The sequence below is a fragment of the Hippopotamus amphibius genome, chromosome 1 (genome assembly GCF_030028045.1).
Source record: "Hippopotamus amphibius kiboko isolate mHipAmp2 chromosome 1, mHipAmp2.hap2, whole genome shotgun sequence".
In the NCBI taxonomy this organism is placed as follows: Eukaryota; Metazoa; Chordata; class Mammalia; order Artiodactyla; family Hippopotamidae; genus Hippopotamus; species Hippopotamus amphibius.
In genome coordinates this window covers 53,754,163-53,777,537 of record NC_080186.1, presented here as the reverse complement: position 1 = coordinate 53,777,537, position 23,375 = coordinate 53,754,163, and the positions used below count along the sequence as shown (strand labels likewise).

Sequence of the window (23,375 nt, the reverse complement as noted above, 5' to 3'; positions counted from 1 at the left end):
AGCCACTACAATGAGAAGCCTGTGCACCACAATGAAGAGTAGCCCCCACTTGCAGCAACTAGAGAAAGCCCATGTACAGCAACGAAGACCCAACGCAGCCAGTAAATAAATAAAATAAATAAATAAATTTATAAATATATATATATATAAAACACGATGATGAAATAGAGAGTAACAGGATTAGGGACCTACTTCACAAAGATGGTCAGGGAAAATCTCTATGAGTTGGTGACTTTTAAGTTGAGATATAAATGATGAGAAGGAAACAGCCATGGGAAGATCAGGGAGCACAGCATTCCAAATGCAGGGAAGAGCAAGAGCAAAAGCCTGGGTTCAAGAACAAAAAGAAAGCTGGTGTTGCTAGAGCATGACATGAAGTGGAGTGTGGCTTATGATGCAATCAGAGAAGCAGGCAGGAGCCAGACAACTCAGACTTTAAGGCCAGAGAAGGAGGGTGGCATTTTGATCAAGTTTTCTACATTGCTATTTTCTTGTAATTATTTGAAAGTGCTAATTCTTATTTCCATTCTAGCAATGGTTACCTCAAGTTATTTTAATCTATGTACATTAAAAAATTATAATGGTAATCATCCTATAAATTCATATGGTGTAAAAACTGAAGTGTCCTTTTACTCTTTTGCACCAAAGCCTCTACTCTCCCCAGAGGGAGCTTTGATGGGTATCACAGCTGACATCCTAATGTACTTAAACACATACACACACACATATATTTTTTTAACATACACAAATGGAATTATCATTATATTCTGTCTATAATTTTTTTTCATTATTATGTCTTATAGATCTTTCTTTATTCTTTCTTAAAGATACAGACTTCTCCAAATACGGATCTACTATGGTTTAACCATTCTAATGATGAGTAGTTACCCATGTTTTTAAATAATGATGTTAGATTTATGCATCCATCTTAAGAAGTTACATAAGGAGCACAAACCAAATCTAAAATAAACGAAAGGAAACAACAAAAGAACAGAAATAAGACAGGGAAAAAAAGTTGCTTATGGTTTAAATGTACAATTGTTTACTAGTATCGTGCTAGCCAGTGGTATTAGAAATACTGGCTACTGCCAGTACCACTGCTTTCTCCTTTCTTGAATGCCCTACAGATGTCTAACATATCACCCAATTCTGAACTGAAACTTATCGTTATTTATTAAACTTTTATACAGTAACTTTAGGATAGGAAATCTAGTCCTTAATATTAAATTTAACATTTTAAGCCTAAGTAAAACTTAAAACATGGTTTACATATAGACATCACACCCTTAAAGGAAATAACAGAAACAATTAGTAATCTCTCTATGCTCTCTTCATAGAGATTTCAAAATAAATCTAAGGTTATACATAGGATGTGGGTTTTTCGCTGGGAGTAGTATTACAGAAGGTTTGTGGTATTAGAAGGGTCATGACACAATGCAGGTTGCTTAGTCTCAAATGCAAGTGTAAAGCTTACATTAAAAAAATATTTTAAGTTGCATCCACAAATGAAAAATGTAACAAAAAGAGATTATGCTACAAAAAGATATATACAAACTCTTCCTCTCTTTTGCAAGAGTTAATGTATTTTAGAGACCATTAAAAGGCATTATCTTGACTGTTTTAAAGGTTAAATAATACTTTTTTTCAAGGCTATATTATGAAACTATGTTCAACGGTCACAGAGGCAACCATATTAACTTGCAGCAGCAGAGGCACAATTGCTAAGTCCTAATTTTATATTTTCAATTAAAGCAAAACATATTAAGCAAATTATAACTGCATGTGAAATTACAATAGTAGCACAAAACACAATGATTTGAGTAAGTCCGTGACAGTTGACAAGCAATCACCGTGATTAATCAACATAACCGTACTGAAACATCAATAGCAACCACTAAGCTTTAGTAAGTTTTTACTGATTTGTACTTGCCTTAAGAAAAATTAATCAGAATAGTAAATGTGGTAAATTGTAGCCTCTCCATGACTTCAAGGTGACTCATTTGAAACATCTAAAAACAAATCATACTCATATCACGTACTATTGGTAAGTTTCTAAAACAGTTTCCTGTAATTTCAAGTCACAGACAAAAAGGTTTGACTATTCTTTATGTTTTAGTAACTAGAAAAAAAAAAGGTACATATACTTTTAAGAAAAAATAAAAGTAATTTGAAAAGTATGGAAGCGAGGAAATAAATCAAAATTTTTTCTCACTACTAAGGCTGATTTAATTCCATTTCAGAAGTGAAATACATACACACATCGTTAAAGTGATGTTTCCTACAGGATCAGCTAAATACGCACATGAAAAATCAGCATTTGCACAAGGTCCAAACGCTAGAAAATATTTATTGTAAATCAGTTTAATTAGAAACAGATCAATTTTGTGACCAATATGTAAAATTCTAATTCCAGGGGTTCCTAAAAACCATGGAATTATATAAACTATTTTTGAATTTTTTTTAATTTAATTTTTTTTTTTTGCCCATGCCATGCAGCTTGTGGGATCTTAGTTCCCCCACCAGGGATTGAACCTAGGTCCCTGGCAGTGAAAGTGCAGAGTCCTAGCCACTGGACTGCCAGGGATTCCCATAAACTATTTTTTATAACAGACTTTCCTCAAATAGTTTTAGATTTACAGAAATACTGAGAAGATGAGAGTACCATATACTCCCTTGCACTGTCTCCCCTATTATTATCTTCCATGTTGTTACAATTAATGAACCAATATGGATACACTGTTACTAACTAAAGTTCAAAGTTTATTCAGATTTTCTTAGGGTTTTTTTTTTTTTTTAAACCCCATGTCCTTTTTCTGTTCTACGATCCTATGCAGTATATATTACATTTAGTTATTTAGTTGTCATGTCTCCTTAGGTTCCTCTTGGCTGTGATAGTTTCTCAGATTTTCCATGTTTTTGATGACCCTGACAGCTTTGAGGAGTATTGGTCAGGTGTTTTGCCAGACGCCTCACTATCGAAATTTGTCTGATATTTTTCTCATAGTAAGAATGTGATTATGGGTTACTGGAAGACCACAGAGGTAAAGTGCCATTTCCTCACATCCTATCAAGAGTATATTATTACTATCAATGTGATTTATAACTGTTGATGCTGATTTGATCAACTGGGTGAGGTAGTGTTTGCCAGGTTTCTCCAAAAAAGTTACTCTTTTTTTTATTACCTTTTCCATATTGGACCCCTTGGAAGGAAGTCACTGTGCACAGCCTACACTTAAAGAGTAGAAAAATACGCTTTCCTCCTGAAGGCAGAGTATCTACAAAAGTTATCTGGAATTCTTCTGCATAGAGATTTATCTATTCTTCCTCATTTATTAATGTATCCAATCATTATTTATATTAGTATGACTCTATGGATATTTATTTCATACAGTGAGTTACAATCCACTACTTATGTTACTTATTTTTTCCTATTTTAAATATTGTTCCACCTTTGGCCATTGGGAGCTTTTTCAGTTGGCTCCTCTCTGTCCTTTTAACATACTCCTGTTAATGTAGGGTTTTGTTTTGTTTTGTTTTGTAACAATTCCTTACTTTCTGACGCTGCAATATACTCCAGGCTCATCTTATATATTTCCTGTTTTGGTCCTGGAATCAGCTATTTCTCTGAGGAGCCTTGGTTTCTTTTATTGGAGAATGGTATTAGAAACGAAGATCCGTGTGCTAGGTATACATAAACTAACGCTTATTTTTAGTTAAAAAATTTTTTAGGCTACGCAACACGGCTTGAGGGATCTTAGTTCCCCTACCAGAGACTGAACCCGGGCCATGGCAGTGAAAGCACAACTCCTAGCCACTGGACTGCCAGGGAATTCCCTAAACTAATTTTAATAACACCAAGATGATCACTGATAGTATGGTACTAAAGGGTCTAACCTATCTTCATTAATTCTTTAGATGCTGTAATGAGCTGGTCTTGGGTAAGTGAATGATATCCTTCATTCCTAGACACAACAAATCTTAAAAAAACCTCTAGATACTTAATTCCTTTATATTTAACTGCATACTGAGTTGGAGATCAGAGAATCATCTCTGAGCATTTTAGCAAAAAAAAAAAAAAAAAAAAAGCATAACTTACAATGCCTATACCAGATAGCAAGCTAAGTAAAATATTCTGTATACCTAACTTCCTTTTGTTGAGAATAAGACTAGATAAGAATTTAGAATAGCTAGTTTTCTAATTTAAAAATGCTTAAAAATTTGAGAAAAATCATTAAAGAAAAATGAAAAATTTTAATATTTAAATAAGTTGCTCAAAACAGAAACCACTGTACTTAAAGGGGGAAAAATCATGCAAAAAGAAGTTTGTTAGTCAAGAGCTGGCATATAAACTACCACCTGTTGTGAAACTATTAACAAATGAGCTTAGGAAATTAGAAAGCACAACCTGATTACAAAGCTTAATGATAAAATCCATCACTTAGTAACCTCATTGTAGTTTTACATTATTAAAATATATTTTTTTAAGTTAAGTGGTAAAAATTTTTATCACTTCCTCTCTATATCTGTTAAAACTACACACTGATCTGGGCACACTGATTTAAATCTAACTCCCTCATTCTATGTCAGAACAGAATTTTGAGTGGGTGTTTTTTAAGCCAAGAGTGGTTGGGGTATTGCCCATCTGAGGCATCCCTAGAGGTTATCTGTTGGGTAAACTAACGAAAGTTGGTAAATGTTACTGGGTACCAGGAAAAGAATACAAAGTTGGATTTGAGTAGAACTAAACTGTTTTAAATTTAAAACTTTTCATTATTTATAAGAAAGCAGCATTAACTTTATAGATGTGCTTATTAGCCCAAAGAAGCTTTTGATATGGTTATGATAAATTAATGTTTATCTTTATAAAAATCAAAACACAAACTCAATTCCAGGTTAAATATCAAAAGGCTTGGGTTCAATTTTCATCTATTTTCCTCAACTAACTGAACAAAAATTAACTTTTCTGTGTTTTGTTCCATCATTTGGAAAGTGGAGAGAGTTCTATTCAGCATTAATGTAAACATAAAGTACTCAACAAATAAATAACGTTTGGATCAACAGAATAAAGGTGGAAAATTCCACTAAGAGGAGGAGGAAACAATTTTTAATCACCATTTCCTCCCATCTAAATACTATGAATTCCTACAAACATTTTTTTTTTTCTGAATCAAGTTCAAATGAATCTTTTTAATAGGTTAAATGTCATCTAACTGATGACTCCTAAGCTCAAAACCCTCCCATGACTTTCTACCTTACTCAGAGAAGGGCCAAAGTTCTTAGGCCCTACATAATCTGTCCTATTTATCTCTCTTACTTCCTCTAACTTCCCCTCTCACTCCACTCAGGGACTCAGAGATGCCCCCGGCTTTAGGCCTTTCTCCTTAGTATTTATTCCCTCAGCAGTGTATTCCTACTACAAATCTACATGCCTCACCTGTTGCGAATCTTTGTTTAAACATCCCCTTCTAATGAGCCTTTCCTGAGCACATTATTTAAAATAGCAATGGTACCCTATCCTCAACACCCCAACCCTCTCCCTTTCCTACATTTTTCCTCCATTGTATTCATCACCTTCTAAATTACACACTATGTGATTCCTTTATTTTCTTCATCCTACTTCTTCCTCTACCATTAAGCTTGATGAGGAAAAGGGCTTTTTGCATGTTTTGTTCACTAAGTGTTTAGAGTAATGACTATTACATAGTAGGTACTGCATAAATATCTGTTGAAACTAATACCTCATTTAAATTAATAATTTAATTCTTCACATCTAGGCTTTTAAATGAGAATAATTAAAATAATGTGAGACGGTATGAGAGATCTATAACAGAAGTGCTTAGAAGAGCAGAGACACAAGAAAATTGGCTGGATTGGCATCCTCAGGGAAGGCTGATCACAGCATGTCAAACTTAATCTGGTCTTTGAAATGACAAGCAAGATCAAAGGAGGAGAGAAGAAAAGCACAGAGTGAATCTCAATGACAGGTTTAAAGAGTTCTTAACTAGTTTATTGTGGCTCAAGCATAGGAATATGCTGGGAAAAGCAGAAAATGAAGCTAGAAAGGTAGGCACGAAACAGAGCAGGAAGGGTCCTGTGAGGACAGCCAGAATTTGACCTTTGCCCTGAAAGCCATGGGAAGCTATTGAAAGATTTAAGTGAAGAACAGGGAACTAGGAGTAACAAAGTTATAGGAGGCAGTTGATCTACCAAGAAAGTCCATATAACTAACAGGACAGTACTTGTAATACTAAAGAAAAAATATTTCATTTTAATCCTCTAAAGAATTTAAGTTTCAGAGTTGGTTCTTAAACATACAACAAAATCTCATTTAAAAATCTTCTTTATGTTTCAGTTTTCCCCACTATAAAATGAGGATATTAACAATAATGTCGTATGACTGTTGTAAAGATTAAATAAGTGAATATACTTAAATGTTTAATAATACTACCTGGCATGTTTTAAGTATTCAATGATGCCAGCTATTAATACTTCATTAGTATTCTGGAAGAAATAAAGTTGCAGATAATAAGGTAAAACATGGTAAATACATACAAAATGAGTAAGTTAAATAGGGCTTACTGTGACAGAAACAAGTTCACTCAAAAAAAAAAAAAGCCAAAGCAATTCTTAATTTGAAGCTATATCTAATTCTTGGATAAATTCATTATCTGGGGTGGGTAAAAACTGTCTTAAAAGGAACTCAAAAGACTCTCTGCACTTTCCATTTTGGTTGTAATTTTTGGAAGCCTTACAATGCTGAGTGTGATCTTTTATATAAGGTCATTGATAAGCTGATTTTCTGGAAACTAGTTAGGGAAGAAAGAACACTTGATGCATACTTTCTCATTTAATACCAACTTTAAAGCAGATAACTTTAGGATCCGTAGGGTTTTGTTTTGTTTGCTTTTTTTCATATCTGCTCTTATCTTTATTTATTTTCTTCTTTTCCATTACTCTGTTTTCAGTTTTATCTTCTTTTTTTAAAAACATCTTTATTGGCACATAATTGCTTTACAATGTTGTGTTAGTTTCTGCATACAACAAAGTGAATCGGTTATATTTATACATGTATCCCCCTGGATCCTTAGTTCTGAATGAGTAATTTCAAAATCAGGTTAAATAACTTGTCAGACAAGACAGCTAATAAGTAGTTTGTCTTCAAAAGCTATACTCTCAACCAATCAACAAAATCTCTAGCAATTATAAGAAAACAGAAAGACAAAAGTTGTGACCACAGAGCTATTCAGGATTCTAAAATCCTCTTGTTCCCAATAATAATTAAATTTATTGACTTTCTTTTATTCTGATCAGGGTATATCATATTCATTTTTCAGGCTACATACAGAAATTCCAATTAGCCTGAGACATTCAATTAGCTTGTAAAGTATATGTGCAGATGGCAAGAAAAAAATTTCTCCTTTAGAAGATAACAACTGGCATCATCTCTTATGTAATTAAAACCATTAACACCAATAAATGTACATAAATTTTCAGAGGTTTAAATTCTACTCAACGATATTGCAAAGAAGGGACCCAGACTCAGTTACTCCTTCTGTATAATGATAAATGCACTTAGGCAGAGTCTGAATTCATTTTATCCTTCCTAGCAAGTAGTGACCTAATGATAAAACAAAATGCAAATTAATGCATGTGTGAATACAGTGATAATCTGTGAATTAAAAAATTCTGAATATGCAAATTACATACATTAAAAATCACTGCAGCAATGACAGATGAGCAAATCATCATATTAATTTAATTTCTTCAAATACAAATATTTGAATGATGGTTATATACCAAGCATTATATATCAACACTGAGAAATACAGCAACTGAATAAAAGAGGCCAAAATTCCTCTCGTACAGAGCTTCCATTCTGGTGGGGAATGTGGACAACAACACAAACGTGTATCATTTATGGCAAGAAATAACTGTTTTGAAGAAATACAAAGCAGTATAAGAGTACAGTAGTTAGGATATGAATATTATTTTAGATAGAAATTTGGCAAAAGGAGCTTTATGTAAGAAAACAATAGCAACCTGAATGAAGTGAGATTATACAGTATTTACAATTCATAATGATAACTCTGAATTGTCAAAAAATATTAAAATGATATATGTGATATATTTTTAAATATTTAATGGCACCTTAGAGCTCAACCTCTTAACACTATGGGGGGGGGGGGGGTATGACCTGCTCCAAACAAGCATTACAGTAGATGGTGACTAAAATCCATTAATAAGTGTCATTCTGTTTGAGGAGGAGGAAACCTCAGCAATAACTTTTACAAATAGTTCGGGAAAATGGCTAAAATCTGAAAGCTGCTATACTTAAAAAAAAGGTTAAATTCACTATGAGACACTAATATAAAACGGCTCCTCCAAAGATGGTGGAAAAGCCATTATTATAAAGAACATTAAGTATATTACAAATGCAGTTATCTCAGAATAACATGACGGGGGGTGGGGGAGGGCAGAGGGGTGGCAATTATGAACTTTAAACCAGACCTGGAATTTTCAAGTTGACTGAAGGATCTTTGAAAATAAATTTAATACACTTCAACCTCATAAGTATATCTACTGCAGAATGCCACAGTGTGTATGTATAAAAATGAGTATTTCCTCATCTAAATGAGACATTCACAACAGTACAATTTTCATAACTACATTTTAAAAAAGCAGCCTTCAATTTTATAACTACTTACATAATTAGTAATCATAAATTACATAATGTAATTTATTAAATGAAGGATTTGAAAGAATTTGGTTTGTGGGAAAAATTTTTATTCACAAGATAGCAACAGGAATTAATTAGAAGAGTTGGTCTGAAGAGATCTGAAGTACAAAAATATTTGACTAAGTTCAGTTCTCCCCCTAGTGGAACTTGAAAATGATCTAAGATATTTCCACAATTAAAAATAACCTAAAATGTATTACTCTTATAATTGAAAAAGTTTCAGGTTTTAACAAAAGATCTATTTATAGATCTTAACATGCATATAATAAATGAATGAATGAATGAAGGTTGACTCGTTAAGATGTTTACTGAGAATACATTTATCAAATGTATTAATAGCAAACTAACCAAGGAAAACTCAGTAAGCAGAAATACCTAAAAAGCAGAGGAGTAGGGGATACAGAAAAACAATTTTTGAAGATACAATAGCATGTAGAATGGTACAAAATTTTAAAAGAATATAAAAACTTTGTAAAGAGTGTGTGTGTGTGTGTGTGTGTGTGTCTGTGCAGGAGGTGGGGAGAGAGGATAGGGTGGTAATGGTCAAAGAAGAGGCTAGAAGTGTAAGTCTGGAAAATAATGAAAAGATAGGCTTTTAAGTTTTAGGAAGATAATTCTGGTGGCTCTGAGGAAGAGCTCAGGCTGGAGAAAAAGAAGCTGGACGGGACGTTGTGATATTCAGGTGAGGATGAAGGCAGATGATGAAGGGAATGGCAGGGGGGAATAGAAAGGCCATGAAAGATTTTTTTTTTAAGTTTCTGTAATGAGTAAAATTACCTTTGATTTAGTTTCGGATTTACTCACGACGTTTATCTTTTGAAGAAACGGAAGAGCTGGACATGGTACTTTAATCTGTATGAATTATTAAGAATTATCTGAAGGCAAACCTACATGAGTAGGTGAGCAGGTGAAACGCTGGTAGGAATGTTAACTAGCACAAGCACTTTGTGAAAATAATTTGGTACTCTCAGGTAAAGCTGAAAGTTTGCATACGCAGTCTTGATACATACAGCAGAACATTAAGAAAAGCGTTAAATGAAGTTCCTACTAAGTTGAATAATTCCATACGAGATGATACTACTGAACAAGACTTGAGATACAAAAGAATAAAAACATTTTGGATGCAATAGGAATACATTTGATTTTAAACATGTTGAATCTAGAGTTCTTGTACAAGTTCCAAGAGGAGCTCTCTACTGTCCATTAAAAATATTGGTCTACTGATCAAAAGACACAATAAATTAAAAACAACAACAAACGACAAGTTACAAAGTGGCAGTAGATATCTGTAAAACATGACATCAATATATAAAGAACTATACATACATAAGAAAAAGATAACCACAAGAAAAAATACACACAAAAGACTTCAACAGGCACTTTATAAAAGATGAAATCCAAACTGCCAACCTCATTAGTAGTCCAGAAATTAAAACCATGATGAAATATCACTGCATACCCACCAGACTGGCACAAATTAAAACATCTGACACCACCAAGAGTTGGAGAGGATGTGGAGCAACAGAACTTTCACATGTTGCGGTTGGAAGTTTAAACTGGTACAAACACTTTGGAAAATAAAATTGAAGTTTTGCCTGCTTTATGACCCAGCCAATCCACACCTGGCATACATGTTAGAGAAACTTGCACACATGTGGTCAATATAGTGTAGAAGATTGCTTATGATCACAGCATTGTTTATAATAGTCCATTCTGGAAATTTACCAATGACCACTAATATTAGAATGGATATATACATTGTTGATATATTTGTAAAATGGAACATGCTGCAACAATAAAAATAACATTTAAATAATGCTGAACAAAGAGAGAAGACACACAAATGAAAAGATTCAACATGACTCTACACAAAATTCAGAAACAGGGAAAACTAAATTGTATAGATGAGAGATGCATACAAAGATGACACTACTAAAAGGAAAAGCAGAGGAGTGACTGCTATAAAATTCAGAAAAAGGGGGCAGAGTGTGATTGGGTAGACTTCTGGAATATAGGCAATATTCTATATCTTGACCCAAGCAGTGGTTATATGGATACTGTTTTTATACATATTATAATGTAGCTTTGTTTAGTGAACTTTTTCATATATTGTGTTCACAATTTTTTTTTTAAAGATGTAAGACTCTTGGTTAGGGGAAGAAACACACTAGGACGGAGACACACTAGAATTCATTGTTGTAAAGATGGCTCCTGAAGCCATGTAAGTGAGGCCCTTCATTGTACACTGAGTAGTTTTTAGAAAAGCCAAAAAACTTGGATTTTCAGAGGAATACAAACACTCAGAACTGAGAAAAAAGACTGAAAACAAAGTTAAACAAGAAAGAAGACAGTTAAAAGTGGGTGGTGCTAGGAAAGCCAAGAGAGGAGACAATGCTAAGAGGATGAAGGGGTCAACAATGACAAATGAGATAAGCTCGAGCCAGATAAATACTGTACTGAAAAAACACCAATGAACTGGCAATTAGGATTCAGTTAAGAGCCATTTGAGGCTAACGTATTCCTATTAATGGTAAAAAATTTCATGCATTTTCTTTTCTGTTTTTCAAAACTGATGTAATATGTGTTATATTTCATTTTAAACAAAGCATGCAGCATACCAGGTTCTTCATCATAATTAGTATTTAAGAATCAAAAAAAATCAACAAAGAATAATTCAACTCAGCTATTTTGTGACTAAGATGTATAGTAATGTGGCAAAATTTTATAATTTTCAAGATATAAAAGTACAGACTAAAAATAGAATTGCATATATATATGATGGCATGATTTAAATAGGTGATTACAGATAGATGATGCAGTTGGTTTTTGTCTGAAGTTTTTCTGAATATGTGCTAATTTCCGGGGAATATTATCAATTTCAACTGAATTTTTAATTCAAATTTAAGGACAAAAAGATATTTTGGGTGGGAAGAAAATTCTAGATCTTGCAGCCAAAACCGCATCATAGCTTAGAACAGAAAATAATAAAAAACTTAAAAAAATATTTTAAACATAATACTTTGCCCATATTGGAAACTTACTACTTTATATTATACAATAAATAGGATATAATAAATGACAAAACACACATTTTCAAAGGTTGGAATTCTCTTTTGAAAACAGCTTTGACAAAATAGAAATATGATAAACTGTCATTCAAAAATGGACTTGGAGCACACAAGCAACAAAAGGAAAAATAGGTAAGGTGGACTTCAAAAATAAAAACTTTTGTACATCATAGGACAATAACAACAAAACAAAAAGGCAGCCCACAGAATGAGGAAATATCTGCAAAAAATCTGTATATATCTGATATGGGATTGACACTGAAAATACATAAGAAACTTCCACGACTCAACAACAACCCATTTAAAAACTGAGCAAAGGACTTGTAACTGCCATTTCTCTGAAGAAAACATAATGGCAAATAAGCACAATGAAAAGATGGTCAACATTATTAATTGTTAGGGAAACGCAAATCAAAACTACAAAGAGGGGACTTCCCTGATGATCCAGTGGTTAAGAATCTGCCTTCCGCTCCTAAAAACTTTCCAGGAACCACAGAAGAAAAGTTTTAGTCTTTAACTACATGGCAATTAAAACTGTCTACAAATTTAAGGGGAAAAAAACCCAAAAACAAAACAAATAAAAAACAAATACGTAACATATTCATATACATATACATATATGTATATGCACACACAAAAAAAGCAAATGATACTAAAGCATATAAAGAAAGCCAGTCTCATTCATATTAAGGAGAATTACACTATATATATCATCTATCCAGACTATCCAAGAGCTAAACATTCAACAACACTATTTGCACGGCTTTGAGAAAAGAGGTGTTATATTGCTGGAACTGATGGCAGGAGTGTGATTTGGTTCAACTTCTAATGAAGGGAAATCTGACAGTATCTTTTAGAATTGCAATTACATTTACTCTTTGACGCAGGAATTCCACTTTGGGAAATATATCTTACAGATGCACCAATAAACGAAGAAAATGACCTATGTACATCATTCTTTATAGAATTCCTGTTCATAATAGCAAAATATTGAACACAAGCCAAAGGCCCAAGTCATTAAGTAAACAGTAGTATATTTATATAGTGGAATATGTAAAGTTCTCTAAAGATTGAGAATGCTACCTATGTAAACAAAAGAAAAACTTCACATTGTATTTTTACATCAAAAAGAGAAAATATGGTGTAGAAGAATGGATATTATATGGTATATTTTGTGTAAGATGAAGGGAAATAAAATTATATATTTGCATTTTCTTATGTCTGCATGATAAAAACTGAACAGACATTTTAAGAACTAATAAAAGTTGTTTCTTTCAGAGAAAAAAAAAAAAAAGAATCTGCCTTCCAATGCATGGGATGTGGGTTTGATCCCTGGTCGGTGAACTAAGATCTCACATGCTATGGGGCAACTAAGCCTGCATGACACAACTAGAGAACCTGCGCTCTGGAGTCTGCCCACCACAACTAGAGAGAAGCCTGCATGCCGCAATGAAGCGTCTGTGAGCTGCAACTAAGACCCGATGCAGCCAAATAAATAAATAAATACTAAAAAAAAACCCCAAAAACAAAAAACCACAATGAGATACCACTTCACATCCATTAGGATGGCTATTAAAAAAGAATGAAAACAAAAACAAAAAACAGAAAATTAATGAGTATTGAGGATGTGGAAAAACTAGTCTCCTGTGCATTGCTGGTGGGAATGTAAAATGGTGCAGCTGCTGTGGAAAACAGTATAGCAATTCCTCAGCAAATTAAACATAGAATTACCACATGATTCAGCAACTCCACTTCTGGGTATATATCCCCCAAAAATGAAATCAAGGACTCAAACAGCTATTTGTACAATCATACGCATAGTGGCATTACTCACAACAGCCAAAAGGCAGAAGCAATCTAAGTGTTCATCAGTGAATGAATGGATAAACAAAAAGTAAACAAAAAGTACCATGCACACATAATGGAATATTATTCAGCCTTGAAAAGGAAGGAAATTATGACACATATTACAACATGAATGAACCTTGATGACATTATGCTAAGTGCAATAAGCCAGTCACATAAAGACAAATACCCTATGATTTTATCAATACTTACATGAGATACTTAGAGTAGTCAAATTCAGAGACAGAAAGTACAATGGTGGTTTCCAGGGGTTGAGGAAAGAGGGGAATGGGGAGTTGTTTAATGGATACACAGTTTCAGTTTTGTAAGGTAAAGAGTTCTGGAAATTGGCTGCACAACAATGTGAATGTACTTAATGTCACAGACTGTATACATTTAAATTGTAAATTTTAATGCAATATGTATATTTTTACCATAATAAAAAAAAATGGACTTGGAAATGAATAAGTGTTGAAAATAGAAGCGCAGTCATTAGGATGAAGATGTAAGTCACTATTCAGGTGCAGAGGGAAGGGGAAACAACTGCATTATTTTTACATGTATTTTATTATTTTCATAGGGTACCTGGATTTCAAGCTCAGCAATGTGCTGCTGTAATTCAGCCACAGCAGCTATGCTATCTGCTTCCCGGAGTCTCACAGCCATTACTTCTTCCTTGTTCTAGGGTAGTAAACAAAACAAACCAAAAATAAACCATATAATAAACCAAACCATTAATAAAACATAAACACTTGTGACATGCCTCAAATTTAGAAAGTATCAAATAGGCCCATGATTAAATGAAAGAAAAAATGCCATTATATCTTGAACTTGGTATAAAACGAAGAATAGAATAGCATTCCATCTTTAAAACCACTCATATATAAATATTGTTCAAACTTTTAAATTAAAAGTTAACTTAATTAAAACTATTAAAATTACTGGTAACTGCGAACGCTGTTAATTTTTTATCCAAGAACAATTATTGAGAACTTTCAAACACATAACTAGGACAACAGATTAACAGGGAATATAAACACTAAGAGTGGGACTTCCCTGGTGGCGCAGTGGTTAAGAATCTGCCTGCCAATGCAGGGGACATGGGTTTGAGTCCTGGTCCAAGAAAATCCCACATGCCGTGGAGCAACAAAGCCCGTGCGCCACAACTACTGAGCCCGCGCTCTAGAGCCCGTGAGCCACAACTACTGAGTCCGTGTGCCGCAACTATTGAAGCCCACATGCAGGGACAAAGACCCAACAAAGCCAAAAATAAATAAATAAAATAATAAATAAATCTTTAGAAAAATAAACACTAAGAGTATGTTAGCTAGATAATATTTTAAAAATTACATTTTTTCTGAGGTGATGAATGTTAATGAGTATTTACATTACACCACAAAGGATAATAACAGAAATTAGATTATATCATAATTCTAATCTTCCTAGGAAAAGCATAATATCAACTCTACCACTTCAAATTTTCACAAAGGAAAAGCTCTAAAATCATATTCTACAATATCCATGTTAAATAATACTGATCCAGAAGTAACGAAATATGAAAAAAGAGAAAAATGGGGTATACAAAAATATTTTGCTTCTTCATTAACTTCAGTTGAAATTTAGCAATCATTTAAGTATCAAAAATGTGCAGCTTAGTGACCACAGGAGAAATTTAGCACCTGACAGTAAGACAATATTGAAAAATTTTTAAGTACTAAGTTTAGTAAAAATATATTAAAATTTTTTTAAGAACTTTTATTGAGATACAGTGAACATACAATAAACTGCATATATTTAGAGTGTACAATTTGTTGTTTTTTTTCTTATTAGTAATGTATATATGGCTATCCCAATTTCCCCCAATTCATTTCCCCCCAACCCTCCCTGCTTTCCCCACTTGGTGTCCATATGTTTGTTCTCTACATCTGTGGCTCTATTTCTGTCTTGCAAATCGGTTGATTTGTACTATTTTTCTAGATTCCGCATATATGTGTTAATATACGATATCTGTTTTTCTCTTTCTGACTCACTTCACTCTGTATGACAGTCTCTAGGTCCGTCCATGTCTCTACAAATGTCCCAGTTTCATTCCTTTTTACAGCTGAGTAATATTCCATTGTATAAAAATATAATAATTAAACTTTTAAATAAAAAATATACATATTTTTTATCTTAGATATGATACTGGTATTTCATTTCGAGCACATACTACTTTAAATATTTGTATATGGCCAGAAAGCATATGCTTTCCTGTGCTGCGCTGGAAAGTGCTTAACAACCAGCTCTCAAGCAAGTGTGTGTGCGTGTGTGTGTATAAACATTATGTGTTTGTATGTACATTATATATTTTAATATAGACTAAAACAGAAGATGTATAGTATATAACACACAGTAAGATACATAATGCTCATTGTTATAAATTCCCTACGTAGTCAATATACTCTCATAGAATGCTTTTACTATTTTTTGCCAAACTCTTGTATCCGTAAGTTACCTACCATTGAAAATGAGGAAAAAATGAAGTCTGGATATGAATGTTGGTTAATTTTTGTTCATGTTATCTATTCTGATAATAGAATTATCATCTGACAACAGTAATCAAATAATGGAAGACCGTTTCCTCAATATTTTTGTGCTATTCATAATGTAAAGACTAAAGATACAACACATTTTTAAGCTTTAATCTGCATTAACAGTCTAGAGCAGGAGTCAAAAACTTTTCCTTAAAAAGGTAAATAATTTTAGACTGTGGGTCGTACAGTCTATCACAACTACTCTATCTGCCACTGGAGTGTGAAAGTGGCCATAGACAACATATAAATGAATGGGAAAGGTGGTATTCCAACAAAACTTTATCAGCCAAAACAGGCAGCCAGACAGATTTGGGATATGGGCTATAGCTTGCCAACTTCTGGTCTAGATAACCCACAAAACAATACATCAAGCCCTGATTTGTAGACTGCCAATTTAAGTGGTGTAAATACTCCCATCACGGCTCCTTTCAAGTAGACATAACATTAGTGAACATTAGTGACTATAACATTATAGTACACTAAGGTATTTCCACCAAACAGATACAATAGGTATAAACAACCTCAAAAGCACAGATAATAGTTAAATGTAAAAATAATTAGGAAATGATGAAGTTTGAGTATTTACTACCATAATTTGTTTAATCATGTTGAATAATTTAATTTTTAATATGGCTGTTTAACAAATGTGCCACAAAATTACTGAAAATTTATTGGGTTGGCCAAAAAGTTCGTTCAGGTTTTTCCATAATATTTTATAACAATCAGTTCTTGTAAGCCATTACTAGCCAGCTCCAGCACACCACTGTGTCTATGTTTCTTTCTTCCTGTTTTTAAATTTTATTCATTTGTTTGTTTATTTATTTATGGCTGCATCAGGTCTTAGTTGCTGCAAGTGGGATCTTTCATTGCGGCACAAGGGCTCTCTAGTTGTGGCATGTGGGCTTAGTTGCCCTGCAGCATGTGGGATCTAAGGTCCCCGACCAGGTATCAAACCCGCATCCCCTGCATAGGAAGGCAGGTTCTTAACCACTGGACCACCAGGGAAGTCTATGTGTCTATGTTTAATAAAGTTCAAATCTCTTTCTGTCACTCCCTATTTTAAACATTTTAATGGTACTCCACAGATTTTGAGATAACAGGTTCTTTTACTGGTGTCCAAGATTCTATATCATTTGGCTCCGTATTTGCTGCTCTAGCTATTTCATATCTCACCAGCATTCCTCGCCACACACTTCCCTACAACTAGAATGAACTTCTTTTAGTTCAAGCAAAAAAACCTATTGTTCCTTCTTACTTTCGCTCTTCACATGTGCTATTCCCTTTGTCTAGTGAACTCTGCTGTCTTTCCCTAACTCCTACATATCCTTAAGGTCTCAGTTTAATCATTCCTTAGTTAGCTTTGCTTGAACCATAACCTTAACACTAAACTCCCATTACAGTATCCTATATACCTCCTCAGTCATAGCACTACTCATACTGCATTGTAATGGTGTGTTGGTCTATATCCTTTCCTAAGAGAAAGCCCCTTGAGGACAGTGATCTCTCTCCAACAGCCAGCACTACCTTGCAACCATGTGAGTGGGCCACCTAAAAAACCTCATCCTTTAGCTTTAGCTAAGCCTTTAATATGACTGTAGCCTCATGAGACCCTAAATCAGAATCGCTTGATTAAGCTGCTCCTGAATTTCTGATCCACAGAAACTCTGGGATATTAGTGGTTACTATTTTAAGCCACTAAGTTTTAGAGGTAATTTGTTAAATAGCACCAGATAATTAATACATTTATACTAATTTTAACATTGTATAAAAATATTATATCCATCAAGTAAGAAACCAAAATTTGGGCATCAATTTTCTCCTCATCTTCCCCCTCTCCAAGGCAATCACCAAGTCTCTACAAAAACACTGAATTGACCTACTATGCTTTAGTACCACTGCCAACACTTTAGCCCAGGCTAGCAACTCTGTCTTGTATTCAATACTATTACCTGATGATCTCATATCAAATCTCTCTTCAACACACCTCAAATCCATCTCCACACACGCATGTGTGTTCTTTTAAAACATAATTACATTAATTGGTACAAGCATTATCCCTTAATAAATGCTAACATTAGTTGCTGAAACCTTAAGGATATTTGTATAAACTCAAAATAGTTCCTCCAAATACTTATTAAATATTGTCCTATTGTGGCAGTCTTAACATATGCTCACAAATTCTTCGATAACTCTTCCCTTCAGGAGTTGTGGCTTAATGCCCTTTCTCCCACTCAGACCATTGTCTAGACTTAGTAACTTGCTTGTAAGGAACAGAATAGGAGGAGGAAAAAGCTTTGTAGTGGAGGAAGCTGGCAGATACCAACTTAATCAAATGACCAAAGTTACCAGCACTAGATGTAAGACATATCAAAAGAGTATGCCCCCTGATATGAAGTACTGAGAAAGACACTTTACCTCTGTATACTTTCCTAAAACACATAACCTTGGTCAAAGCATGAGAAAACAACAGACAATCCCAAACTGAGAAATTTCTACAAAATACCTCACTAGTATTCTTCAATAGTCAAAGTCATGAAAGACGAGAAAACACTGAGAAACTATTGCAGATCAAAGAAGAATGAGACACAATGGGGAAATCTGAATAAAGTGCAATTTAGTAGTAACATTGTAGCAATGTTCATTTCTTAGTACTGATAAATACATCATGGTTATGTAATATGTTAAAATTAGGAGGGGCTGATTAAAGGATATACAGAAACTCTCTGTACTATCTTTGCCACTTTAATGTAAACATAAAATTACTTCAAAATTATAAGTAAAAAAACAGAAGCCAATATAGCAAATCAAAAAATATATCATGTTTCTTTTCTACTTAAGACCTTTCAGTGGCCTCCTTACAGCATTTAAGAGTAAAACTCAAACCTGTTACCATGGCCTATAAAAATCTATATGGCAAGAAGTGGAGTCCTAGCTTATACCTCCCTGGCTTTACCTCATTCAGCTCTGCATTATATATGAGACTCAGCAACCAAGTTCTTTCCTGCTTTTTGGTCTTGAACTCTGACCCTTTTTTTCATGCAAGGATCTTCCCCTCACTCTTCATATGGCTGGTTCCTTCTTATTCTTCAGGTCTCAGCTCTGATACCAACTCTTGGCATTCAATCTTAATTACCATTTTCCCTAAACTCCCACTCTATAGTACATCATTACTAATGATCTTTCCATTTTTTACTTATTGTCTCACTAAACATTATGTCCACCTCCTCCATTACTGTATCCCCAATGCCTACAAGGATAACTGACAAATAGAAGACACCCAAATATTTGACAAATATGTAAATACTGATAGATGCCATCATTCTTTAAAGTCTTATAATCTCACCTCCTCCCATCCCTATTTGAAAACCACTGTCCTAGAACATATAAATTATATCTATTTAAAATGAAAAGATTTGGTTACACAATTTGTAAGTAACATGATGAAGAAACAGGTACTATCATGCCCTGCAGGTCAAAGTACAAAATGGTACAACCCAAGCGAGGTAATATGACAAAATCTATGAAAGTACAAATATATTTATTCACTGACCAAACAATCAAATTTACAGCAATTTACCCCACAGGAATGTGTCGATATACCTCTATACATCTGAAATTATGTATGTACAAAGTTATTCACTATATACTACTTGTAGTAGTAAAACACTGGGAACAACCCATGTGGCCATCAATAAGGACCTAGTTAAGTATACTATAGAATATGCATGCAATGGAAAACAATGTACCTTAGAAACTAACAAGGAGATTCGTTAAGCACTGATAATTGAAAGCTCTACAAAACATATCAACAGAGAAAGCAAAAAGTAGAATATATTATTGTCTGCTAACTTTCACATAAGCAAGTGAGGAAAAGAAAAAGTATATACTTTTAATTGTTAGTATCTGCCTAAAAGAAACTCTAAAAGAACTTATCAGAAAATAATAAAAGCAGTTAGCTGGGAAAAAATAAACAAAGGGGTATGTGGTAGGGTCAGCAAGAGAAATGTTTTCATTTCTATTTAGTTTTAAAAATATCAAAGCATTATGAAAAAATGTATAAGTATTAAGCTACTAAAATTTACATGAGGGACTTCCCTGGTGGTCCAGTGGCTAAAACTCCACGCTCCCAATGCAGGGGGCCCAAGTTCCATCCCTGGTCAGGGAACTAGATTCCAAATGCTGCAACTAAGCGTTCACATGCCACAACGAAGATCCCATGTGCCGCAACTAAGACCCGACGCAGGCAAAGAAGTATTTTAAAAATAAACAGAATTTATATGAAATCTAAGCAATAGATTTAATATCTTCTTTTTTTCTTCCTATCATCCCATATATGCACGATATTGTAATCATAGTAAAATACTTTGCTCAGCTTTCTTCACTTAACATTATTACACAATTTTACAAATTTGTATACGAATTAACAGAGAATATAAAATCTTTCTATAGTCCTCAAATTTAGATTTACGTAGGAAATCCTACCATCTTATTACTGAAATAAGGTGTGTTACGGAATTTCAGATTTTTTAGACTTTAGAAGAGCAATAAGGTACATAAATCAAACACTAATACTATTTAGTGGGAGCTGAGGCAGCATCCATAATGAAACAGTATGCTCACTGCTTGACACAGTGAAGCAGTGAAGTATAAATACCCACACAAAGTGGGATAAATAAAAATTATAAATGGCTATAAATTAATTCAAATCAGGTTTTGCTTCCAAATGAATTTGTGTGAAATTTATGAAAAAGTTTAGGTTTCAGACGTGTTTTGGATTTTCATATTGGGGATCTTAGACTTATACTGTTTCACCTGTAACTGGGAACATTCAAATTTAGTTACAGAGAGAAAACAATGCTAATATTAAAAACAGTATCCCAATTTACATCATTGAAAAATGATATGAGCTTTAATAATTACTTATTAACAAATCATAAGCTATAATCATATAAAACTAAATGAAAATGAATCAGATTTATATAAATGAAGGATTAGCTCTCTTGAAAAAGTTAAGTTTGTTGCTCAATTGTTCCAACATGACAAAATAAAATACATACACTTAATCAGAATGTACTAGATGTTAGGATGACAATTAACACTGGTTATTCTTGAAATCTGCAAAAGGCATTAAAAAGATTGAATAAGTCAATATACACCTTAAACATGGGGGAGATCTAAGAGTCAGCACCTGTAACATACTTTACAGTATTAATGAAAAGTTAAAATTAAAATCCCATATCAGTTCTTAAAATTCTGAATCAGAGCCCATTACTTAAATTCAAAGAAAACTATTATTTTCATTGGCAAACTCCCCAAATATTTCTAAAGAATGCTTTACTTTGATTAAAAGATGCTGAGGCATTTGAGGTGCAATATTAACTCCAGTAACAGTGTTATCAACATGTTTAAAGGAAAACAATAATAAAAAAAGTTAAATTTAGTTCTTTATGAAAAAGTCAGCACAGACACGACAGCATCAAAAAAAAAAAAAACAAAACCTTGGAACAGATATTAATATGATAAATCAAACTGATGTAACCTCATACCACATCATTTTATTTTTAAATTCTAGGGAATTCCCTGGCAGCCCAGTGGGTAGCACTCGGTGCTTTCACTGCCAAGGCCCAGGTTCAACTCCTGGTCCAGGACTAAGATCCCATAAGCTGCACAATGCGGCCAGAAAAAAAAAAAAAAACAAAAAAAAAACCTAGTCATCTTTCAAGAGGGACTACTCTTATGTTCGTACAAACTTCAGTACTGCCTACAGATTTCTGTCAGTGCAAATTGTAACAGCCATGCATATTTATTAGGATGTAATTTCATCTCTGGATTTCAGTGACACTGATAAACCACTCAAGCTTCACTCTTGGTTCTTAATGACACCAGAACAAGTTGATGGAATTACAGCTTTATATGTGCCATTGAAAGTCTTATTTCTTATCATAGAATAATAAGCCTGGAATCTTTAAAGGGCATCATTCTTACTATCTCACCATGGAAAGATGGAAAGTCTAGTTTATTTTTAAAATTCCATAATGCATTCTAATGTTCACACCACAGTCATCTCTTTAGTTACTTCACACACACACACACACACAGCCGCTCTCCTTCTACCCATTTCCCATACCTCTCACCACTGCTATACTGTAAGTTTATAGAAGGAAAAAAACATACTTGCGTTCAAAAACTTTTCCAAGCTTTACGAATCCAAACACGGCACAAAAAATTTAAAAACTGATTAAAAATAATAATGTGAAATGTACACAATCTTCCCAACCCATTGGTACACATACACCCCTCTTCTGCTCTTTATTCTATACCGAAAACATATATCAATATTGACAGCCCACTAATAAGGTACCAATCAAAGCAGAGTTGCCCCAACCTCTTTAAATTACCTATCTTTTTGGATGAGATATTAAAAGCTTCAGTTTTAAAGGGCTACAGGTAAAAAGAGATACCAATCTTCAGCCACCTGGTTAACTTAATTTCCTGCACTGGCATTTAACCAAGTGGTTGAAAATGAAGTTTCCTGCCTGAAATCCACCCAGAGCAAGATGAGCTAACCTGGACCAAAAACAACCACCAAAGTAATTCAGGAAAAGTAGGAAATAAGACTAGCTTTTTTTTTTGGTTTTATGATAATGTACTCAATGATGAGACAAAAACAAAAAAAGCATTATTATATTGACAAAAACATAAACTTGCTACTTGATATATTTACCTTGCATTCAATCTCTGCTTGTTTGCGCTTTGCTTCACTTAACTGGGTAAGTAGTCCTTTGTTCTGTGCAGAAAGATACTGCACCTTCTCCTGTAGATTGATCGCCTCTTGTTCTGCTCTTCGAAGATGATTACTATTGATCTGGTTCTAATAATTAAAAATAGAAACACTCAGAGTATAGATAAAAGGCCTGAAAAAACTTATAAATTTCTACCTACATTTATTATGCCTCAACATATTTTTAATGTTATTAGTTACAGGCCTACTGTATTCAACAAATAGTTAAATACTTAAAAAAAATTATAAAACTGCTTCAAAAATCAAGTCATCCAAAAGAATACATAAGGTTCATATTAGAAACTCTCATTAGAGGTCCATTTACCATTCATACAATAAATCTCTATAAATTATAAGGATGTTTACATAGA

The 23,375-nt window shown here is 33.5% G+C and overlaps 1 protein-coding gene across 12 annotated transcripts in view; it reads right to left on the bottom strand.

Annotated features, from left to right (window-relative positions):
* The window catches only part of EVI5 (ecotropic viral integration site 5), a 229,532-nt gene that overhangs the window by 47,748 nt on the left and 158,409 nt on the right, over window positions 1-23,375 (bottom strand). For 11 of the 12 annotated variants that reach the window (XR_009049764.1, XR_009049766.1, XM_057712910.1 and 8 more), the window contains 2 exons: window positions 22,948-23,094; window positions 14,236-14,331 (listed from right to left, as the gene is read on the bottom strand). Coding sequence is in view for 10 of the 12 variants with exons in the window: in XM_057712910.1 (XP_057568893.1) it covers window positions 14,236-14,331; window positions 22,948-23,094 (243 nt within the window). In the remaining 2 variants the exon portion in view is untranslated. Of the gene's footprint in view, window positions 1-14,235; window positions 14,332-21,280; window positions 21,339-22,947; window positions 23,095-23,375 lie in introns of those variants that run through there. The other variant, XM_057712958.1, reaches the window with a different exon arrangement.